At 41.0% G+C, this 23,831-nt stretch overlaps 1 protein-coding gene across 4 annotated transcripts in view; it reads left to right on the top strand.

The window, feature by feature from the left end:
- The window catches only part of LOC144690765 (dual specificity mitogen-activated protein kinase kinase 3-like), a 104,355-nt gene that overhangs the window by 69,213 nt on the left and 11,311 nt on the right, over positions 1-23,831 (top strand). For all 4 annotated transcript variants that reach the window (XM_078558572.1, XM_078558571.1, XM_078558574.1 and 1 more), the window contains 2 exons: positions 15,447-15,560; positions 22,127-22,246. In XM_078558572.1, coding sequence (XP_078414698.1) covers positions 15,447-15,560; positions 22,127-22,246 — 234 coding nt within the window. The remainder of the gene's footprint in view (positions 1-15,446; positions 15,561-22,126; positions 22,247-23,831) is intronic.

Consider the following 23,831-nt stretch of genomic DNA (forward strand, 5'->3'; position numbering starts at 1 on the left):
GGAAAAATCTGTTGTAGCAATTACAATAGCTGTTTGATGTCATCACTCCAGGGCTATCATATTATTATTATTATTATTATTGTTGGTTGGTTGCTTTCCACAACCTACAATTTATCCCGGGTGGGTGGGGTAGGCAGGTGGTGTAAGTTCAGTTTGATTGACAGCTCAAATAGGTTATTAAAGGATTAGCTGTCTTTGATGTGGGACTATGAATACAAGTCTTTTTGTATTGATAAGGGCTTAAGTACTTGAGGGTCTTTGAAGATTTGAATGTATTTTCATGATTGGGAGTGTTTTTTTTATTATAGTGAAAGCTGTAATAGATCTTTATTTCAATATGGCTCCGGAGGTCTACCTATGGTAGATAAAAGTTTGCACTGAGTACTTTACTGGCGGATTACTTACTGCGTGAGTTGGCATGGAGGGTGTAAGGAAGATTGGTAGATGGGGGCATGGGTTGGCGGTGAGTTGGAATTAAGGTGATGTGTGTCTATAAGGGGCCAATGGGGGGACATGAGTTAGCATGGATGGGGCATGAGGAATGGATGGGGGTGGTGGTGGTGGTGGTGATAGGGTATGAGGAGTGAGGGCTGGGAGAGTGTAAGGGTAATGGGTGATAGATGGGGGCATGGGTTGGCGTGAGTTGGAATTAATGTGACATGGAGCTGTAAGGGGCCAATGGGGAGCATGTTAGCGTGGATAGGGTGATAATAGGATGCGAGGAGTGAGGGCTAGAGGGCCTAATGTTTAACAAAACAAGTGGGACAAAGTCCCAGAGAACCGAGATGGGCTCAACAGCCGCTATGGCCTTGGCACCCAGCAACCCCTGTGGCGCCTCCGATCTGTCTGGGGGCAGGGGAATAGCACGGGCCTGACTCTACCTACGTCCCTGGAATGAAAATCATGCCATTAGGGGAACTTTTTCCTGAGGTGGGTATGCCAAGCTGGGAAATTCCCTGACTTGAGCTACCTGCCTCAGGAGAAAAAAATCTGGTCCTATGACCCCAAGTTCTAGGCTCTTCAGACAGGGGAAATAGCCTCTTGGCATCTGCCCTGTCAAGTCTTCTCAGAATTTTTTACATTTCAATGAAATGACCTCTCATTCTTCTAAATTGCTGACAATATAAGCTCATCCTATTTGATTTCTCCTCATGGGACAACCTTCCAATTTCAGGAAACAAGCTAGTGAACCTCTGTTGCACTTCCTCTAAGGCAAGGCTGTTTTTTTTTCCTTAGACACAGGGACCAAAACTCTATGCAGTACTCAATTTATGATCTCTTCAAAGCCCAGTTGTTGCACTTGCACGTTAACTTTGAGTTTTGTGTACAAGGACACCCAAATCTTTCTGAAAACCATGGTTTCTCACCATTTAAAAATAAAAAATTATTTATTCTATTCTTCCTACCAAAGTGAATAACCCCACATTTCTCCACAATATACTTCATCTGCCACCTCTTGCCTACTCATTTAACCTATCAATATCCCTTTGCAGACTTGTTATATCCTCCTCAGCTTGCTTTCCCACTTAGCTTGGTATCTTCAGCCAACTTGGATGCACTGCACTCAGTCCCTTCAACTAAATAATTACAATAGATTGTAAATAGTTGAGGCCCCAGCACTGATCCTTTTGACATGCCACTAGTAAAAGCATGCCAAACTGAAAATGTCCATTTATTCCTACTCTTTTCTGTCCTTTAACCAATCCTCTCTCCATGCAAATGTATTACCTCCCAACCCATTAGCTCTTATCTTGTATGTTAACCTCTTTATGTGGCACCTTATCAAGTGCCTTTTGAAAATCCAGATATATTATACCACTGGTTCCCCTTTCGCTAACTGCTAGCTACGTCCTCAAAAAAAACTCAATAGATTTTTCAAACACTATTTCCCTTTCATAAAATCATGTTGACTCTGTCGAATAATGTCACGATCTTCCAAGTGCCTGTTACCATTTCCTTACTAATGGATTTGAACAATTTCCCAATGACTGGTGTCAGGCTCGTTAATTGCATACTAATTGTGTTTAATTATAAGTAGGTGGAGGATATCAATTGGGGTTTCACCTAGGCACACATAGAGAGACACTTACTGAAATTGTGGTTGAGTAAGGAGGTATTTGCTTGTAATATTTCATTCCATAAATAAATGTAAGACTGAATAAAGATTGCCTCCAGTGTCATCATTCACCTGTTTTTTTTAAATTAGAGCAAGGCTAACTGGTTTGTAGTACCCTGTTTTCTTGCTCTCGCTCTTGAATACTGATGTTATATTTGCTACCTTCCAGTCCACTGGGATGGCTGTTCCAGAATCTATAGAATTTTGGAAGATGTCATTGTAACTAATAATCCGGCACTGTTTCTTTACTAACATCAATTACTTTTTCTTGCTTTCATTAGACTCTTGGTTCCCCACTATTTCTGGTATGTTTTCTGTGTCTCCTATTGTGAAGATAAATTCAAATATTTGAATATATGCCTCTGCATTTCCTTATTCGCCACTATAATTTCAACTCTGCTTCTAAGGCACCCATGTTTCCTTTACTAGAACTAGAATTGAAGTCCTATATTTCTGTGCTTACTCATCTCCATTAATAACCTTCTTCATGCATTTGTCTAATTTCCCATCAGTTGGTTCAATTTCAATAGCCACTTGCAGAGAACCTTCAGCATGGAAATGCTTTGCATGAAAAATTGTCCTTTTAGCTTCCCTTTTTATGCTTTTAGTATAAATCCTGAGTTTATACCCCTTTTGTAACTCACTGGCGGATAGATATTTCTGAGTGATTTCAAGCCTATTTACAAAGAAAATGCCCTTGCAAAAAGGAGAGAGGATTTCTTGTGTGGCTGTAAGCAATGGTTAGGGGTTTCCTAACTCATCAATAATAATCTACAGAACCAGCTTGTGCAACAGCTGAGATAAATTGGGATATATGATGAACTGAAAACCGTATGAATTTAGGTCATTCCTTTAGGCAAACTTTTGACTTTCAATCTTATGCTAGTAATCAGTGCAAGTGTTTCTTCAATGCCTGCAGAAAGCTCTCTCTAATGTTTTGCAATATCTTGGAAGCCTACATTATAATGGGGAGAATTTTCCCGTTGGCGTGCAGGGGCAGGACCCGCAGGCTGACATGTAAAATGATGTGCGGTGACATTGGGCGTGTGTCCCGACGTCACCGTGCGCCATTTAGATTTTCAGTTCAGCGGGTGCGCAGCCGACTTGGCCGCACGCCTGCTGAACTGTCAAGCCAATAAAGCAATTAGCTGAGCTGCAAGTCCAAGCTTAAGGTTGGCGGGCAGGCGAAGAGCCCAGGCGGCCTTCGCATTTTTCATGGAACCTCATCTACGGTTAGGATGAGGTTTCATGAACGTTTTTAAAGTGTTTGAAAAGTTTTTAATAAAATTAATGGACATGTCCCAGCTCATGTGACAGTTTCACATGAGGGGACGTGCCCTTAAATTGTTTTTTTTTACCTTTATTTCTACTTATAAAACATTGAATAATCTCCCTGAGATTCAGTGCCTCAGGGAGATTTCTAAGCTCTTCCGTGCGTATGCGCGGCAAAGAGCGCACTCCCCAACTCAGACAACCCCCCTCCCTCCCAAACTCACCCACCCACCTACACAGGGAGCGCTCAGCGCTTCCGGGCGTGCATCACGCTGGGCGGGCCTTAATTGGCCCGCCCACATAAAATGGCGGTGCCCAGCGGATCGTGGGTGCTGATCGGCTGCGTGCCCGCCCACGCCCACCCTTGCTCAACCCCCTCGACAGGGAGAAAATTCTCCCCAATATCACCAAAAATCTACAAGTAACAATATGGTGGGATCATCATTTTACATACTTCCCCAGGATAATCAGATGCACTAAGAACAGAAAATGTTGGAAATACTCAGCAGGCCAGACATATAAATACTGTGGCTACAAGAGCAGGTCAGAGGCTAGGAATCCTGCGACGAGTAACTCACCTCTTGACTCCCCAAAGCCTGTCCACCATCTACAAGGCACAGGTCAGGAATGTGATGGAATACTCCCCACTTGCCTGGATGAGTGCAGCTCCCACAACACTCAAGAAGCTCGACACCATCTAGGACAAAGCAGCCCGCTTGATTGGCACCACATCCACAAACATTCACTTCCTTCACCACCGATGCACGTAGCAGCAGTGTGTACCATCTACAAGATGCACTGTAGGAATTCACCAAGGCTTCTTAGACAGCACCTTCCAAACCCATGACCACTAGCATCTAAAAGGACAAGGACTGCAGATAGATGGGAACACCGCCACCACCTGAAAGTTCCCCTCCAAGTCACTCACCATCCTGACTTGGAAATATATTGCCATTTCTTCACTGTTGCTGGGTCAAGATCCTGGAACTCCCTACCTAACAGCACTATGGGTGTATCAACACCGCACAGACTGCAGCAGTTCAAGAAAGCAGCTCACCACCACCTTCTCATGGACAATAAGTGCTGGCCCAGCCAGCAAAGCCCATACCCCATGAATGAATTTTTTAAAAAAAGCATCTGTGGAGAGAAACAGAGTTAACGTTTCAGGTGGATGATCTCTTATCAGATGCACCGTTGAGCATATGGAGAACACTGTTTACTCCGGAGCTCCAGCCATTAGATTTGTGGTCACTTGCATTGCCAACCCTTCCTTAAGGAGCAATCCCAGGACAAAAATCATAGGGACTTTTAAAACAAAGCAGGAAGGGAATAAAATGTCTTTGACTGATGTTCAAGAATCATCTGATCAGGTAATGTAGGAAGGCAGTGCACTGATCGGATGGACATGTCGAGGGAACCATTGGTAAGGGTGTGGGGGTGGAACAGTTGGAGCTAGGAGTTCATGCGATGAAGCCTCCTGGAATATGTCTAACTAGAGTTGGCAATCCTAGTGGTCACTAATCTCTATGCTCCAATTCATTTTGACTCTGGAAAAGGGAACAACTTTAGATGAATTATCACTTTGAACCTTATCCCAGTGGTGTAGTGCTGACCAAGTACAGGGAGCAATTCACCTCCGCTTCTCAGCTACTGCTTTGTGCTGGTTTGGGGAAGTTCCAGGGAGAAAAATGCTTCTTTATTATATGTTATGAAATAGTCCCGCCTCTGGAATAATATTGATGAAATTTTACTTATCCAGATATTATGGGGTAGAAATTCATCTTGCTAAATACATTACGCATCATCCACCTATTATACACCCCATTTGATATTCAGTTCTATTGAAGGTAATGGATCTGTATATTTGGTGTGTGGATTATATCAGGTGGCTGATACAATAATACCTATTTAGTGCTACATCCTAAGACTAGTTTCTATCCCTATAAGTGCTGGTTTATGGTCGTAAAGTCAAATTTGTTGTTGTTCAGCTCCTCCAGTGTTTTGGAGATCACACTCCCTCTATGCAGACACGTGACCATGATTGCTTAACCACTCGTCAGTAACTGTATCTCAGTTATGTAGTTCTTTTGTACCATCACTCAGATGACAAGACAAGGTATTTGTTCATTAGGTGCCTAGATATTTGTTCAAAGGCAAGTAACCTGAGTTTTCCCTGCTCTGCAAGCCCTGCCAGAATGGCTAAAGAATGCATTCCAAACCTGTCTAAATAGTAACATGCTAAGAGTACTTCATTTTCTGGGTCAGCTCATTTGCATCAGCATTCAGAGATCCTGGTGTAGATTAGGTCAAATGTAACATACAGAATGTTAGTGGGAGCAGAAAATTTCATATAAGTAATATATAAAGGATGGAGACAATTGGCATCTCAACTGATTAGTAATTTTTGTCGAAACTGAGGGGCAACAATTAAAATATGATAAAGAAAAACAAAGGCAACATGCAGGTTTGAGATCTGGGCAGAATGGTTCTGTCACTAGCTGTCTTGCATTTGCCAGACTCTGAAGACACTTCCTGCAGCCAGTGTCATTTAGATAAGAATATAGCCAAAGAAAATTATGGTTGTTAGCATCCTAACAGGTGCAGTTAGTTAGATAACAAAAACAGAATTACCTGGAAAAACTCAGCAGGTCTGGCAGCATCGGTGGAGAAGAAAAGAGCTGACGTTTCGAGTCCTCATGACCCTTCAACAGAACTGAAGTATAGTTAGGAGAGAGGTGAAATGTAAGCTGGTTTAAGGTGGGAGGTGGGGGAGAGAGAAGTTGAAGGTGGGGTGGTTGTGGGGACAAGCAAGCAGTGATAGGAGCAGATAATCAAAAGATGTCACAGACAAAAGGACCAAAGAGGTGTTGAAGGTGGTAATATTATCTAAGAAAAGTGCTAATTAACAATGGATGGCAGGATATTCAAGGTACAGCTCTAGTCGGGGTGGGGTGGAAAGACTAACAAGGTATTAGTTGTAGATTTAAAAATAATGGAAATAGGTGGGAAAAGAAGAATATATATAAATTTTAAAAAAGGGGGGGGAGGGGGAAGAAACGGGATGGGGATGGGGGGAGGGGGAGTTTAAGATCTAAAGTTGTTGAATTCAGTATTCAGCCCGGAAGACTGTAAAGTGCCTAGTCGGAAGATGAGGTGCTGTTCCTCCAGTTTGCGTTGGGCTTCACTGGAACAATGCAGCAAGCCAAGGACAGACATGTGGGCAAGAGAGCAGGGTGGAGTGTTAAAATGGCAAGCGACAGGGAGGTTTGGGTCTTTCTTGTGGACAGACCGCAGGTGTTCTGCAAGAAAGTTAGATGCTGCAGGCTAGTAGTCACTTAACATGTCAACTTTCATACAGCATCACAAAGACGGGATCTTCTGTTTAACATCTCTTCTGAAAGATCTCCCAACACTAGTGCTCCCTCAGTACTGCGTAGGAATGTCACACTGGATTATGGGCTCAGGTTTCTGGAGTGGGACTTGAACCCACAGCCTTGACTCTGAGGAAAGAGCACAATCCACTGAGCCATGGCTGACATCTTACTGAGAGGTTTGGTGGGGGTGGAGTTTCTGAAGAACCATGTAATATAATTGTTAGGCAGGTATGCACACAAATTTGTACTATCAATGCTGCTGTTGGAGTTGAGCTGGAGCATCCGAGTACAATAATTGTCTGCCAAAGCAAAGTCTAGCCACCTCTGTCTGTGGATGTGGTTGGGCACAGAGTGCCTTTTGTGCACCTTGACTGGCCTGGCATAGCTCCAGTTCTGTTCTGTTCCTCTTCCCAAAACCTCACACAGGGAATTCCCATTGACAAACCCCAATATGCTACAAACAATAAAACAATTGGCTCAAATATGAACATAATAAGCAATGTGCCAAAAGGAAAAACATGATAATAGGTCAGAAATGGCCTCAACTGCAATAAGAGTCTTTGTTTTGGCTATTTAAATTTACATAAGAGCATAGGCCATTTAGCTTCTCAAGCTTGTTCTGCATTAAGTAGCTTTGCTGCTGAGTGCCTAGGATCCACTGGTCATTCTGTTACAGTGCATTCATTTCAGTTGCTGTAGACACTGTTATTTAAGTCACAGGAAAAAAATGACACTTGCCTATTTCAGGTGGGAGATTTTTTCACTTGACCCCTCTCTTAACCCAAACACATTGGAAATGCAAGAACTGGCGGAGCGTCTAGAAGAGGATTAGTTTGTTCAGAAGCCACATCTCAACTTGGATGTATTTACTTCTCTTGAGGGTCCTCATCCACCTTTCTTACAATACTGAATACAGATTGAATTTAATTGTTATGACTCTGAATCCACAGGATTATTTCTTTCCCTGTTATTAATCAAAGGTGGGCCTATCAGATAATTAAATACAACACAACATCATGTTCAATACAAATAACCCTTTATTGTAGTATACATGAGATAGTTGAGGCAGTATTAAACATATGGGTGCTGTATCCTGGAATCTGGGTACTTAAGTTCTGAAACTCTTGTGGGGTGAAATTGGTCCACACGAGCGAAATGACAGCTGATTTTTCACCACTTCAATTTTTATTGGTTTGGAAATATTGGCAAGCTTTTTAATTTCCTGATGACACGAAAGCAACAGTAAGACTGGGGAACAATGCTCCAAAAAGAGTTTGAACTATCAATCTATATGAACTACAGCAGAAAGAAGATCAGGTGCAGTGAAAAATTGTCTGCTAATTCTCTACAAGCCCATTTTAGACTGCTGGTACAGGTTAGATTTTCCCCTTTGGCATTTTCTTCCCATTTTTCTCTTTGATCCTTAGTTATTCAACGAGAGAGTTTCCACTTACACTGGACTATACTATAAATCAGCCCATGGTAATCAATCACAAAGATTAAATCAACCATAAAAAACCTCTACAACCAATGCTCTTATTTAAAAAAAAATGTTTCAGTGAACTGTAGAAAGATTGTCACATGTTAAAGGAAGTACTATACACCTCCCAAAACCATTGCAAATGTTGGCATCTTCAAAGCAATAGGGTTGGGCACAGTGCACAAGTCACAGCACAGGAAGTCTCAAACACTTGCCAATAGGATGTAATGGACCAAAATCTGGGGCATGGACACTTGACAGCTTCATGTTACTGTGGTTTTCCATGTCTGAGGCACTCCCTCAGCCCTCAGTTCACAAGCTGTGCAAGGAATATAGCCAAAGGTTCCTTACGTACTATGAATTCTTTAGTTATGTTTTCCCTATTTGCATTCTTAATGCCCAATTATGGTACAGAATGTTTAGGCAGATGTTAGAACAGCTGAAATTCCAAGGAATCAGCCTAAGGGGAATAGAGCTATGAAATTTTCTATATTTATAACATGAACATTGGTTGTTGAGAATTTAAAGGCATGATCCAAGGAGATGAGGAGAGTTGAGATTTGTTTGGCAAGGGTGAAGGGTTACAGAATAAAGATGAGTGGAAAGATGGATTTCAGATACAGATTAGCTATGACCTAATTGAATGGCAAAACAGGCTTGAGGGGCTGAATAGTCTACTCTTCCTATGTTGAGTTAGCATTTATGCTACAGAAATACATTGGATATATTTTTTAAAAACAGTCTTATGTATATAGACAGTCTCTGTTGTGAGAGATGCATTTTCCTTTTAGTGGTTTGTAGCATGATCAGAGCGACTCTTAATATTGAAGAGCTGTACATTAGCCTCTTTGCACCCTCTGCTTTCACTGTTCTATCATTTCTGCTATTATCCTCTGTACATATTCCTTCATAGCCATTGTCTTCTGTCCTCACCACAAGCTTCGTTCCCTAGCCTTTGACTCCATTCCCCACCCTGGCAACTGTCTGAGACCGAAACAGACAGTTCGCAAGGTTGGTATCATATTTGACTCCGGGATGATATTCGGACCACATACCTGTGCCATCAGTTAAGTTTGCCTAATTCCATCCTTGAACCTTTCTTTCCTCAGCTTATCTGCTGCTGAAATCCTCAAAAATACATTTGGTACCACTAGACTTAATAATTCCAATGCACACTAGGCTGGCCTTCCATGTTCTATCCTCTGTAAACTTGAGGTCATCCAAAACCATGCTGCTCGAGTCCCAACTCCCAGCAAGTCCTGTTCACTCATCAGCCCTGTGCTAGCTGACCTACATGGACTCCTGATTAAGCAATTCCGGGATTTAAAAATTCTCGGCCTTATTTTCAAATCCCTCCGTGGCCTTGGCCCCTCCCTATTTCCAGAACCTTTTACAACCATACAGCCCTGAGATATCTCTGCTCTCCAATTCTGGCCTGTTGAGCATCACCTGATTTTAATTGTTCTGCCATTGGCAGCATTTCTTCAGTTGCCAAGGCCCTAAGTTCTTGAATCCCCGCCTTCCCTTTACTTCTCCTTAAAACCTACTTTTTTTTTGAACAAGCTTTTGGTCATCTGCCTTAATATGTGGCTCAGTGTCAAACTTTGATAACGCTCTTGTTAAGCGCCTTGGGATATTTTGCTACATTAAGGATACTATGTAAACATAGATTGTTGTTGTGTCTTTGGGTTATGTTAATATTTACAACCTGATAATCAAACGTAATGGGTATCTATAAATTCAAACAAGCTATGTTAAATGTGAGTTTGGTTAATAGGACTTGGACTGTGTAGCACGAGATATAATGTCCATTTTCTTTATAAAACTCTACGAACCTTGGTGAAATCAGTCACTATCCCATGTTGTAAACATTTTAGTATATTTTATTTAAAATGTTTCTGACATTTTAATCAAGCAGAATTTCAAGTGAATTTTCTTTTATCGATTCAACTGTTAAAATGTGTGGCTTTTCTTACTGTGGTTTCACATTAGTAAGTAGACCTATGTTCTGAAAGTTGTACTTCTTCAGAACTATGCCCTGCAGAATACTATGACTCAAAATATTTGCAATTGTCATTAGTTGCAGTAACCTGTTTACAAGATTACAGGTAAACAGTAATCCCATTGTACAATACCACTCTGCTCAGTGGAATATCAAACTCAGACCAGAGTGTTTTCAGCTCAAACAACTAATATATTTATTTTTATTATTAAGTGGAAATAGCAACTTGCATTTATATAGTGCCTTTAACATTGTAAACATGCCCAGGCACTTCACAGGAGCAATACTAATACAACATTTGTGGCAGGATTTTCCGGCCTTGCCTGCTGCTGGGATGGTCCGGTCCTGCCAAAAGTCAATGGGCTTTTGGCTGGGCCGCCGAATTTCCCGTGGCGGGTCCCACCACGATGGGGCCGGAAAATCCCAGGCTTGATGCCAAGTTACGTGAAGAGGTATTAAGACGAGTATCAAAAATCCTTTGGGACTAGGGCCCACAGCCTTCTGATTCAGAGGAGAGAGTGCGAACCATTGAACCACAGCTGACCGTGAAGGAGTGTCTTAAAGGAGGAGAGATATCATGAGAGTTTTAGGGACCTAGGCAGCTGAAGGCATGACTACCAATTATGGAGAAATGAAAATGCATCAGAGGCCAAAATTGGAGGTATGCAGATATCTTGGAGCAATGTAGGGCTGGAGCAAGTTGTAGAGATAGGGTGGGACGAGGCCATGGAGGGATTTGAACACAAGTGTGAGAATTTCAAAATTTAGGTACAAAAGCAAAGAAATACAAATATCAAATGGAAGTATGCAAAGACTGTAAAGGGTTTATTATTATTTTTGAGTTATATCACAAGATAGTGATAATATCTCTGGATTAGACAATTTTACCCATCTTGACTTCTCATTCGATTTCAGTATTGGTGTAGATTGGACCTGAATTGTGATGTGGCAGTATAAGTTTCATGCTATCAAGTCCTCCTGTTGGGGCAAATCGCACAATTCGGTGTAGACTAGTATGAACTACTGAATTGAAAGCCTTTGTTTTTTAACCTGTTGATTGTCAGAGTAGCCCTTCATTAGAAACCCTTTTTGTAGCAAGAGAAAGAGAAAACTTATTCCTTGTATATTGTTATTGAAGCTTTTCGTCTTGCATTCATCAGGTCAAATGCAAGAATACTAAATTTCAAACAATCACAACAATTTATACTACAGGAGAAAAGGGGTGCCGATTTGTTGGCAAGTCAACTCTAGCCAAGGTGTTGCCATAGAGAAAGCAACATGGAACAACAGGCTCCCCATGCTTCCGGGTAATTCAAAAAGGCACAGGGCTTGAATGTATTCCTTTTGTTTGCAGAGACTGGGTCCCTGCATATGAATGTATGTCATTTCTAGCAAGTGTAAATGATCCACATTACGAGCTCGACTGATTATCTTAAATTGGTTGTTAATGTAGCTATTAATGCACTCAGGATTGTGCAGCAAGTGCTGCTCAATCACGGAAATACATCTAACAGTAGATTTGCAAGTGCGGGCTGGTGTATGTTTTCTGCAACATTTACCATAATAAAATCCAGTGTTCCACAGAGGTGAGAAGCATTTCCATCTGCATAGCCTTGCACCATTTATATGTTAGCAGAAACCATGATAGACCCTCCAACGTTAGTTGGTTGAGGATATTTTGCTGTTTAAAAAGAGCGCCAGCCAACTGCACTGTACTTTAAACTGACACAAGCAGATCTAATATGACTATTTGATGTAGTTATTTAGAAAAACTGCTGCGGTAGTTTCTTTAACAAGAGAAAAATATGCCCTTTACCCAGTAAAATCATATACACTATCTGAAATAAGTCATCTAAAAGAGATGGAGGTGATTCAGTGTCAGGTCAGTAGTTTATTGTGCTGGTGACAACGTGTAGCCAATCCAGTATTATTGCTGGGATGGTTTACTGTATCTGAATTGTTGGTTGATGGAATATTCAATTACAGAAGCTAACTGTTCGAAGGAGGCTTGCATTTATCAGAATATAATTGACATGTTGACAGCCCTCCTGTCACTATCTTGCAACTGCAATGTGTTTAAATAAGAAGGCTCAGACCTAACGAAATGTCTGGAAAACCCTATCTTTTTTTCTCATAGCTTGTCTCCCTCCCTAGCCAGGATTGCTGACCAGGAATTGAACCTGGTTTGTACAGTCAGCCTAACAAATACTAAGCTATCTTAAATCTTTAAGGGCATCTATTCTTATCCTTCTGTAATCCTTCCAAAAATAATCATGGCAATGTAAAGTTCTTGCTGCAATTGTAAATGACTAAATAGCGCACGAAAGAACGAAAATCAATTTATGTAAACAGCTTTTCATGCCTCTAGTAATGCCCCAAAGCACACCATGTATAACAGTTACCTTTTGACATGCAGTGACAGTGATGTGGAGGAAAACATAGCAGTCCCCTTGGACCCAGTGAGCTCCCAAAAACAACATATGATGAAGTATCATTTATTCTACCATTTGGTACCTTTGGTTGAGGGCAGAATGTTAATTAGGGCACTGCGGGAATTCCATGTTCTCTGATTAGTGCCTTGAGATTTTTTAACATTCATATGAGCAGCAGGAATAGGCATAGGAACCAGCCTCGATGTATCATCCCAAGAGATTGCAGGATTTTTTAACATTCACATGAGCCACAGGAATAGGAGGAACCAGACTTGATGTATCATCCCAAGAGATTGCATCTCTAAAATGCAGTACTTTCTCCCTAGCAAAGTAACTTAATGGGGCTTCATCATTGTGAAGAGGTGATTGACAGACTCTTTGTTATTGCCATTTTCATATTTTGGTAAGAATCTTCCTCTCCAGACTGGAACATAGCGGGGTTGATTTTCATTCCCTTCGCCCTGGTGTTAATGGTTGGTAGCAGGGTACGATGGGATGGCTTGCCTTTCCACTCTCTCAATCCTGACGATATAGCTGGTTTCATTTTGAAAGGAGCTTACCTACAAAGTGCATGCTTGTTCCAAGTGATGGGCTCCTTTTTAATATGGAAGTCAGAGGTTCCATTTACATCATTGGATATTGATTTCCATTTTGGGTTGGAACTGATCCGTCTAGACTCCAACCCATTCCATGGGTGATGGAACCAAAGAGGTTTGATCCCGGGACCTACCCCCACCTTAAGCAAGCCTTTTTGGTATCCACAGCTTGTCTGCCGACGGGGAGGGAAAGGAGGCAGGTCTGGCAGCATCTGTGAAGGGAGAAACGGGTAATGTTTCGAGTCTGTAAGACTCTTCTTCAGAGCTATATTATATTAGTTAAGCAAAGATTTTCTTCTGATTTTCTCTGCATACAATAAGCTTGTAATTATTGATTAAAGTTCATCATTAGGATGCAGCTTCAGTCAGTTATTTAGAGCCAGCAGGATGTGATGCATTTAAGAGAAGCTTTTAAAAGTGGAATGATTGTAACTGTTTGTGTGTATTTGACTGGCTCTCAATAAGTTGCTTGTGGGATCACGTCATATGAGTGTTACATGTATGAAAAAAGTGGCATGGTACATGGCCATTGATTTCTTATACGACCTAGACTTGGGGCACTTAATGACATTGCTGTTTCTGTTTGTATATAAGTGTGGCAAAAGTAGGTGATTTTGTTGTGGTTGTCCCATCTTATTGCATCAAGCAGGACTTGATGCTGCCCTATTTTTGACATGACTGTTGCAGTTTAAGTCAGTTGAACCCTCCAGTAATCTCAGTTCCCAGCAGACCACCCTCGCCATCTCAATGTTGATGTCTAAACCTCACACACATGAAGTGACATTCTAATATTACCACATTATTCTGTTGGATCTCAAAATGGCATGGGATCAAATTAAGGCTGTGAGCGTGTGTCATTAGAGTTATGATTTAAGGATTAGATTTAACCATTGCAACTGTGGTAGTTTGTCATTATGTAATGTAGAATGGTCTTAGCAAAAATTCTGTAGCGCTGATTTTATTCAAGCAAGCTGCACTACTTGAAAAATGCAAAGTATTTTGTGTTTATTCAAAAAGACCCAGTGATATTTTGTTACTTGATTGGTGCAGATTTTACAGGATAATCTAGGAGCACTAGACAGTCGATGAATCAGTCATTTTGCAGAGACTCAACTCATCCCCTACCTCACCCGTTCAATTGGTGGTAAACTTGATCTCAATTTATATACATTTAATTTTGATGAATTTTTGAAGTTTTCGTGTAGAGAAATAAAACAAATCCCGGGTCTGAAAATCAAATGGGGACAAGCAACCATGTCAATGTACACAGTATAAAATAAAAAACAGCAGGATCATGTTAGGAATCTGTTTTAATAGAAGATTGCTGTGTTTGTAGATGTTTCTACATAAAGCTTGTTTGATATTTGTCATCCTTTTTATGGCCTTTCTGATGTGCTGTTCAAAATTGATTAGCTGATATTGTTTGAGCATGTTACATAGTTTCCTCAATTAAGCTGTTAAAACCCTTTCCAATATTGCAGGCAAGTGTACAATTTTGAGGTGTTGCAACAAATGTAAAGATTTATTGCAAATCTTCCATGCGCATGCACCAAGCACTTGGTACATGGGACCTCCCGTGTTTTCAAAATAAGCCTTACTTTACAGTGAAAATAATCTGACTTTAAAGCTATGCAGGTATTTTACAGCCCGATGAGCAAGACCTATAGAAATAAGCTCATTGAGTGTCACGAGCCTGCAGAATGAAATGCGATGGGGAGGAAAAATTCCCCCTTTCATCAGGAAAATGAGCTGAAATATGATAAATAAGAAAATAACTGATGTTTATGGCTGGCTGCCAGTTTTATTACATGGAGCAAACACCAGAAACAGAAGCATTTAATAACAATCTACCTATATGTACTGTATCATGAGAAAATGATCAAAAATGTATTTGCCTGATTCAATTTTTTCATTTTTTCTTTACTTGTCTGCCAATTCTCTGATCTGCTAGCTCCTGTTAGGTGGTGTGTGATAGTAGCCTGGGATGATCTGCCCTACCAATCTTTCACTTCACTTGGTGCTGTGTCCTGGATAAACGAGGCACGATTGGGCTCAAATCTTTTTGCTCCATCTGTGTTGGCACATGAAAAAGTTGCATCATGCAGCAGTTTTAGATTTCTATTCCCCAGCTCTTTAGAACCAGTTTGATATTTATCTGTGTGATGTAATTGCAGAATTTCGAGGTGGAAGCTGATGATTTGGTACCCATCAATGAACTGGGCCGAGGAGCATATGGAGTGGTGGAGAAAGTGCGACATGCACCCAGCGGAACCATAATGGCTGTGAAGGTACTAACTCTTTGCTAAAATTTGATATCTTTAAGAAAGTTTTAGGGCATAAGCTTAAAATTAGAGCCAGGCCATTCGCAAGTGAAATCAGGAAGCAATTTTTCACAGACCTGTACAAATCAGTACAAATGATTTAGCTGAACGGTTGAACAGATTCAAGGGACTGAATGGTCTACTCCTGTTCTTGTTTTGAGGAAGTAAATTAGAATTTTTGTTAAAACCACTGAAGAATCAACTGAAGAGTTTTCTGTTTTCATAGACCCAATTTTTAACTTTCCCATTTGTATTCTTCTTCTTCAGAACATATATAGATATGCACTTTACCTCATACTTGACCTGTTTGCAGTGGAATTTTGTTTACTATCGCTCCAGTTTTCCACAATATTGATTCTCTGCAAGAATTTTGGTCAGCCTGGGTTTGTTTTGCAGGTAACAGCTAAAATGCAATTGTGTGCTGTGAAAGGCAAGATTCTTTCACGTGGCTAACGTGTAATACATTAGTTACCAAACACATTATAGTTCTTGTATTGTTACCAACTATATTTAATTGCGCCACACACAAATAAATTTCCCAGGGGGAGATGAGAAATTTATTTGCAAAGCAAGTTATGACCTGGAGTGCACTGTCCCTTTAATGTACTTCCGCAGTCCCCAGGTTCTTGACTTAGCATTTTTAAAATACAATGTAGCTTGAGGTAATCTAAATAGACTAATGAAAAACTTAAAAGCTCACTGTCTGATTAAATATAGGGGATTCTGGATTCTCATTGGTTGGTGTTGGGGGGAGGGGGTTCTCCATTATGATGGGTAATTCAGGCGCCACTGCACCTCCATTTTATTAATTTGTCTTTTAGAGCCAAGTTTTTGTTTTTTTTTTTCATTTTAATTTAGTTTATTTTAATTTACTTTCCATTTCAAGACTTCTGTAGTCACCATTTGTTCCCATTTCAAGTTCTCTTTTTAATCTCTTTATACTTTCTGTTTGTTTTGTCCTGCTTGCTGTATGTTTTGAACTCTTCCCTGATATACCAGAAACACTGAATGTGTTTTAACTTGTCCTGCTACAGTTTGCAAAGTTCTGATCTTATGGTTATCTCTGCCAATTGATTTAATAATTCTGGATGCCATCTAGTGGTGTGGAAATAGAATTCCTTGCAAGGAGCGAGGAATCTGATAACCAATAATGCAGTAACTAATGAGATACTAAGGACAGAGGATGGGATCTACAGGTTGCAACAACTGATTACTGCTCTTCTGCATTATGTTAGCAATAATCAATGAATGCATTTCAGTTACTTTGAGCAGATCTTATTAATAGTGCCCTTTTTGTCTGTAGAAAGCCACACTGCTGTGAAAGGCAAGATTCTTTCACGTGGCTAACGTGTAATACATTAGTTACCAAACACATTATAGTTCTTGTATTGTTACCAACTATATTTAATTGCACCACACAAAAATAAGTTTCCCAGGGGGAGATGAGGAAAAATTTATTTGCACAGCAAGTTGACCTGGAGTGCACTGTCCAAAAGGATGATGGAAGTGCATAAAATTGTGACTTTCAAAAGGGAAATGGATAAGTATTTGAAAAGGAAAATAATTGCAGGGTTATGGGGAAAGAGCAGGCAAGTGAAATTAATTAGGTAGTTCTTTTGAAGAGCTGGTACAGCCACGATGGGCCGAATAGCCTTTGACACTGCAAGATACAATGATATTGTTTCTGCACCACATTGGTGTTTCTTTTTTTCTGCAAATATCATTGAGTTCAGCATCGCAGGTTTGTTACTCCACACATTTTGTAGCACAACAAATAAAACACAGCACAGAAACTGTTGCATTTTGTATTGTGAGACTGAATCTTTACTTTTGAGGTAATACAGAGCACAAATCATGAAAAGAGAATTCCTGTTTTATTGGTCTTTTTAAAATAAAAAATATGACTAGGCAAAGGGAGGTATGCATTTTTGAGCACATTTTTCCAACAGAGTCACTAGAGATTGATGGAAATCTCCCAACATCACCTCCTTTCCCTACCCTGGGTCATTAAAGCCAGTTGCAGCAACCCAACCACTGCTGGCTTGTCTGACATCACTACAATTAGCACAGGTCGCGAATTGCAAACAAATAAAAATAATTATGTTGTGGGAGCGTGCAACTTTATTCTTTATGTCAGCTAAGGTGACTGAAGGTAGGGGTGGGGGTTAGTGCACTGATTCAATGCAATTGTTGCATTTCTAATTCTCAGAAACTAGCTGACATTGTTGCACTAAATGTAGAAGGCATAAATAATTAATTCTGTCCCTCTGTTCTCCATTTTATTGTGCAGACACTTAGCTACATTCCATGTAATTGCTGGAAACGTGTAGGTTGGCAAAAACAGCTGGATTTGCTCCATCTCACAGCTGTGTTCCCTGTCTCCTGTTGTACTGTGTTTGTATGGTACAGGATAAGCTTTTCAGCTCCCAGAGTATGATTAATTACTTTTAATAATTGCTGTAATGTTCAGTTATAAGAATAGTGGGTTGTCTTGGTCCTCATTAGTTTCTTGCCAGGATTGGACTGCCACCTTCCCCCGCACTGCCCTCCACACCCCCCCCCCCCCAAACCCACTAAATACTTGTCTTTTTAAAGGTATGGCAAAGTCTTACTGAAAAAATAAATATATGAATCAAATACTTGAGGAAGTATCCCCGTTTATTGGCCTAACTAGGCGAGGTGCAAAATGCCATTACAGATTTTTACAGTTTAATATCTCATTTGAATCATTATGTTTGACCTGTTTCAGATAGTTTTTGTGTTTTGTTTACACTTGGATTAGGAGTTTACCGTAGAAAGGTAGCCTTCACCCTAAGGTGTAATAGGTGCTTACCTCCTGTGCATCTGAATCTTTGCTAACACCCTTTGATAGGGAAGGGAGGGTTAACCCTGATTTATGGTTTCTCTCATCATTTCGGGATAACCCCAGCATTTTGGTCTCCATACTCACAATTGCGTCCACTCCCCACCAGTGAGTTTTGGATATGGAAAGCTGACTGACTTGGTCTTTTTGCAAGTTGGCAGTAAGCTGAACCTTTTTGCTGCCTCTTTGTTTCTGAAGTCTATTACAAGAAGCTTCTTTTTACAGGCATTAAAGGAACACTGTGTGCAGTTGTGGCCTGGGCAGCTCTGGCCCTTCTGTGCTGGAGGTCCTTGGGAGTCAGGCACTGAACAATCTTCATGGTTTACTGTGTTTTCTTTGCACTATGGGAAATACTCAAAACTAGCAAATGTTGTTGGAAGACAGCTCAATTTGGGGACACATGGCCAAATGTGAGTTGTTATTTATTGAGCATCAGTGCCTTGGCACTAAATCTGACCACCATGTCAAGGCCTCGCAGCCTACTTGAATCTGTAATTGGCCATTTGCAGGTTACAAACATGAGATGATACCTTGCCCATCATGCGTAGATGTTTTGGGTCCCTTAGTGACATCAAATAATTTAACCATTCATTGATACACAAAGGTTTATACTTGGAATGTTTTTCTGAGGTGCAGCTTGTACCTTGCAGAGTCCAGCTGCAAGGATTTGTTGTTGTGGAAGGGCAAGGTTAAGTAAGTAGACCCTCACTGTGATTTGCCTAACTTCATTTTCAGCTAGAGGGATACAATGGAGAAAAAGACTTGCATTTATAGAATATCTTTCATGACCTCAAACACTTTACATCCAATTAAGTATTTTTTGAAATGTAGTCACTGTTTTAACGAAAGAAGTACAGCAGCCAGTTTGTACAGAATAAGGTTCCATGAACAGCAATGTGATCCTGACCATATCATTGTTCTAGTGGTGTTGGTTGAGGGATAAATATTGATCAGGACACCAGGGAGAATGCCTCTACTCTTTAAAATTGTACCGTGGGATATTTTGGCCTGGATTTTCGTTCAGTCGTGGTAAAAACGGCGGATGAGCCCAGAAATTGCAAGTCCCGCCCCCAAACATTGCTCTTCCTATGTTTGCGGGGGCTGGAATGGAGTTGGGTCGGGATTCACGCGTGCATGTTTTACGCAGGCAGCTGGCCATTTAAATCACCAGCTGCCTCCACTGTAGTGGGATTTGGTAGGCCAAGAGTGCAAAACTCAACGTGTGCAGATTACGCCAGGTAAGAGCAGGTCTGAACTTGGTGGATTTGTTTGGATAGCCTTTTTCGTTTGCCCCTTTGGAGAGGTAAGATACATCTTTGGATCTGATCTTGGGACAACTTTGGGAGAGGTCAGGTGCCCTATGACATAGGAATCTAGTTGAAATTGTTAAAAGTAGGCATATGTGTGTGTAAAAAGTGCATAAACTCATTACTGTCAAGCTCATTGGAACTGTCAACAGACCTGTCAAAATCAAATACTAAAACTGTCAGAAGCATCTGCTGTGAAAGGGACCTGTTTGGACTGTCAAAGGGAGCTATCATGTTGGCGAGGAATTTAAAAGACCTGCCCTTTAAATTTTTGAAAATAAAATTGCTTGCTTGGGTACAGGGGCATAGGTTGGCATGGAGGGTATGAGAGGTTGTGGGGGTGGGTACAGAGGCATAGGTTGAAAATGAGGGTGGGGGCTGGTACAGGGTATGAGGCGGCATGGATTTGGCATGGGGAGTATGTGGGGGTGAGGCAGGCTGAGGGTTGGAGGGATGTTTTTTGTTTCATTGTTTTTTTTTCAACCTTTCACACAGTGCTGTGCACAGAGGCAGGCCTTTTGGCCAACTTGCCTCTGCATCTGGGCAGCCTCCGCACTCGTTTCGGGGGTGGTGGGACTGACTTTCAATCCAGCCTGCACCCCAGGAATAAAAATCCCAGTTTCCAGGCCTTTTTTTCTTTTTCTGGCTAGATTCACGGAGCCGGGAAACGTCACGACTCTCTTTCTGTCCACATTCTAAAGTTTTACCAAAACAACTTTTTTTCCCTACTCTTTTTGCTCCAATTTGTTATTATAGAATATGCACAATATAATGGTCAAAGCATATGGCATGGGAATCTATTTCTATCTCTCTAACTGTAATAACCATGTTCGCTGTAACTCAGCTGTCGTACTCCAGCCTCCGAGTCAGAATGTTATTTATGGGTTCAAGTCCCAATCCAGAGACTTGAGCACAAAATCGAGGCTGACATTCGCATGCAGCACTAAGGTTAAGACATTAAACCAAGGTCTCATCTGTCCCCTCAGATGGATGTAAAAGATCCCATAGTACTATTTTGAAGAAGGACAGGGGAGTTATCCTCAGTAATATAAAAACAAAATATTATGGATGCTGGAGATCTGAAATAAAAACAAAGTGCTGTAAAAACTCAGCAGTTCTGGCAGCATCTGTGGAGCGAGTAACAGAGTCCAATATGACTCCTCTTCAGAACCAAGGGAAAAATTTTCCCCCCGTCGGCGGGGGTGGGCGGTGGCGGGCGCGAACCCAATCGGCACCCCCGATTGGAGACGTGCCACCATTTTACATGGGCGGGCTAATTAAAGCCCACCCATCGTGATGCGCACCCGGAAGCGCTGTGTGCTCCCTGTGCGGGCAGGGGGGGGGGATCCCCTGAGTAGTTCCCTGCGCTCTTTCACGCGCAGCTTCGCTCATTCGCACATGCACGCGAAAGAGTGCAGAGATCTCCTTGAGGCACGGAGGTGCCTCAGGAAGATCCGTTTGACATGTGTAAGTTTAAATAAAGGAAGGAAAAAACTTTTGAAACGTCCCCTCATGTGACATTGTCACATGAGCTGGGACATGTCAAAGAATTAATGTAAAAATTTTTATTACATTTTAAAACAATTCATGAAACCCCATCCCACCCTTGGATGAGGTTTCATGAAAAATGCGAAGGTCGCCTGGGCTCTTCGCCTGCCCGCCAGCCTTAAGGTTGGGCAGCTCATTTAATTGAGTTAATGACTATTTAAATGGCCTTAATAGGCTGTTAACAGTTCAGCGGGTGTGCAGCCGACTCAGCTGCACACCTGCTGAACTGACGTACCCCCGACGTCACCGCACGTCATTTTACATGTCGGCGAGCAGACACCGTCCTGGCTCGCTGACTGGAGAATTCTGCCCAAGTTCCGAAGAAAAGTCATATCGGACTCAAAACTTTAACCCTGAGTTTTTCCAGCACTTTTTGGCATTATCCTCAGTATCCTGACCAATATTCATCCTTTAACCTGTTTTGGTGATGTTGGTTATCTGATCACTATCACATTGCTGTTCTTGGGAGTTTGCTATGCGCAAAACTATATTATAAAAGTAACTACACTTCAGAAATACTTAATTGACTATAGAGTGCTTTGGGATATTTGGATGTGCTATATTAATGCAAGTTTTTTTTTGTGTAATGTCCACACACTCTTGTTCGGGGTCACTGGAGAGCAATCAGGAGCAGGATTTGTAGCAAATTTTGTCCCTTCTCTAGCCCAGCAGTGTTGTGGCCACTTGTGTTCTTACTGTTACCTTGGCTAAAGTTAAGTCATTTACCAACTGACACATTTGTCCACTGAAGCCATCAGGGAGAGCTTTGGAATAAAACAATTTTAATGTGCACTTTTTGTCATTTTGTTTTTCAGAGAATCCGGGCAACTGTGAACAGCCAGGAGCAGAAGAGATTGCTAATGGACCTCGATATCTCAATGAGAACTGTTGACTGCTTCTACACAGTTACGTTCTATGGAGCTCTGTTTCGAGAGGTAGTGAGAAATGTTTAATGGAAATTTTGGGGGAGGAGAACTTTTTGGCTTCAAAATGGAGGTTGAGAATCTTCTTATAGGCCAATCAAAGCGCCATTACTCTCCCACCATCTTTTGAGAGAAGGAAAATAGCTCCAAATGAGTTTACTTTGACTTTTGTGATTAATGTCTACTCTAATAGATGGGAATGGAGGGCAATCTTTGAATCAAAATAATGTTTTACTGCATACTTTATAGTGAATGCATCAGGAATTCTGATATTTCATAGCTGATACCATCTCAATATTCGCATACCACACATTGTTCAGTCCTTTGTTGAGCCTTTGTTGAGTCATTACCTGTCTATTTTATCATTATTATTAGTATTAGCACAATACTATTCAAATACTAATATGTTTGCCGATCGGTGTATCTTTTCCCTGAGGGGATTTTGATTTTCAAAAGTTGAATCCAGCCAGACTCTAGTTTAATTGAAGCTGAGTTTTGACCTGCACTATTTAGCCATTTTATTTCCAGTCTTAAGAAATTTCGTTCTAATTTTAATCTAGCTTTTGTTTCCAACTTTTCCCTGTATATTAATATTGGTAAATTGAGTCAAAAATCTAAAATTACTTTTCTGTATTTTATTTAACTTTTTAAAGAATATTTTTCTTAACTTTTCATCAGCCCTACTAATCTCTCATTCTTTGGCTTGGCGTCCCTTTTCCATACACCTCAGTGAAGTGCCTTAGGTATTTTCTTCTACCTTAAAGGTGCCATATAAATCCAAATATGCTTGTAGACACAGATTGGAATCCACTGCAACGCATTAGACCTATGGAGGTAATAGTACAACAACTTGAATTTATATAGTGCCTTTAAAAAGTCCCACAATGCCTCACTGGAACATTGTAAAACAAAATTTGACACTAAGCCATATAAAGGGACCTTAAGGCAAGCCGGGACAAAGAGGGAGGTTTTGAGGAGTATCTTAAAGAGAGATAGATAGAGAGGTGGAGAGGTTTAGGGAGGGAATTCCAGTGCTTGGGGCTAGACAGCCAAAGACACAGTAACCAGTGGTGGAGGAATTAAAATTGGGGATGTTTAAGAGACCAGAATTGGAGGAATGCAAATAAATTTTGAGGGATGTAGGGCTGGAGGAGATTAAAGAGATAGGGGCGGAGAAGGCCATGGGGGGATTCAGAAACAGGGGATGAGATTTTTAACATTGAATCATTTAATTGCATCAATTTAAAATAGTGTTTGTTAATCCCACAAACTCTGATAATCGGAATGAGGACGATTTTTTTCCCTTTGGTCTTCAGAAGGATGCCTTTGGTTTAATACAGTTCTAAGTGCACTCCTGTGCTTGCATTAGGATTGGTTTCAAAATTACTTTCTTGATAATGAGTTAACAACTGGCCTAATGAGGATAAAGTGCTGTTTGATATTATTGACTGGCTATTCTCACATCAATATGGTGTAGTCAGGCGATGAACGAATGTGGCCAGGCTGCACAAAGCTGTATAACACATGGCTAATTGTTTAGCTGATACTAGACCTACATGAATTAACACAGAGAGTAACCAGCTTAACTCTCCTGCAG

The sequence above is a fragment of the Cetorhinus maximus genome, chromosome 15 (assembly GCF_964194155.1).
Source record: "Cetorhinus maximus chromosome 15, sCetMax3.hap1.1, whole genome shotgun sequence".
NCBI lineage: Eukaryota > Metazoa > Chordata > Chondrichthyes > Lamniformes > Cetorhinidae > Cetorhinus > Cetorhinus maximus.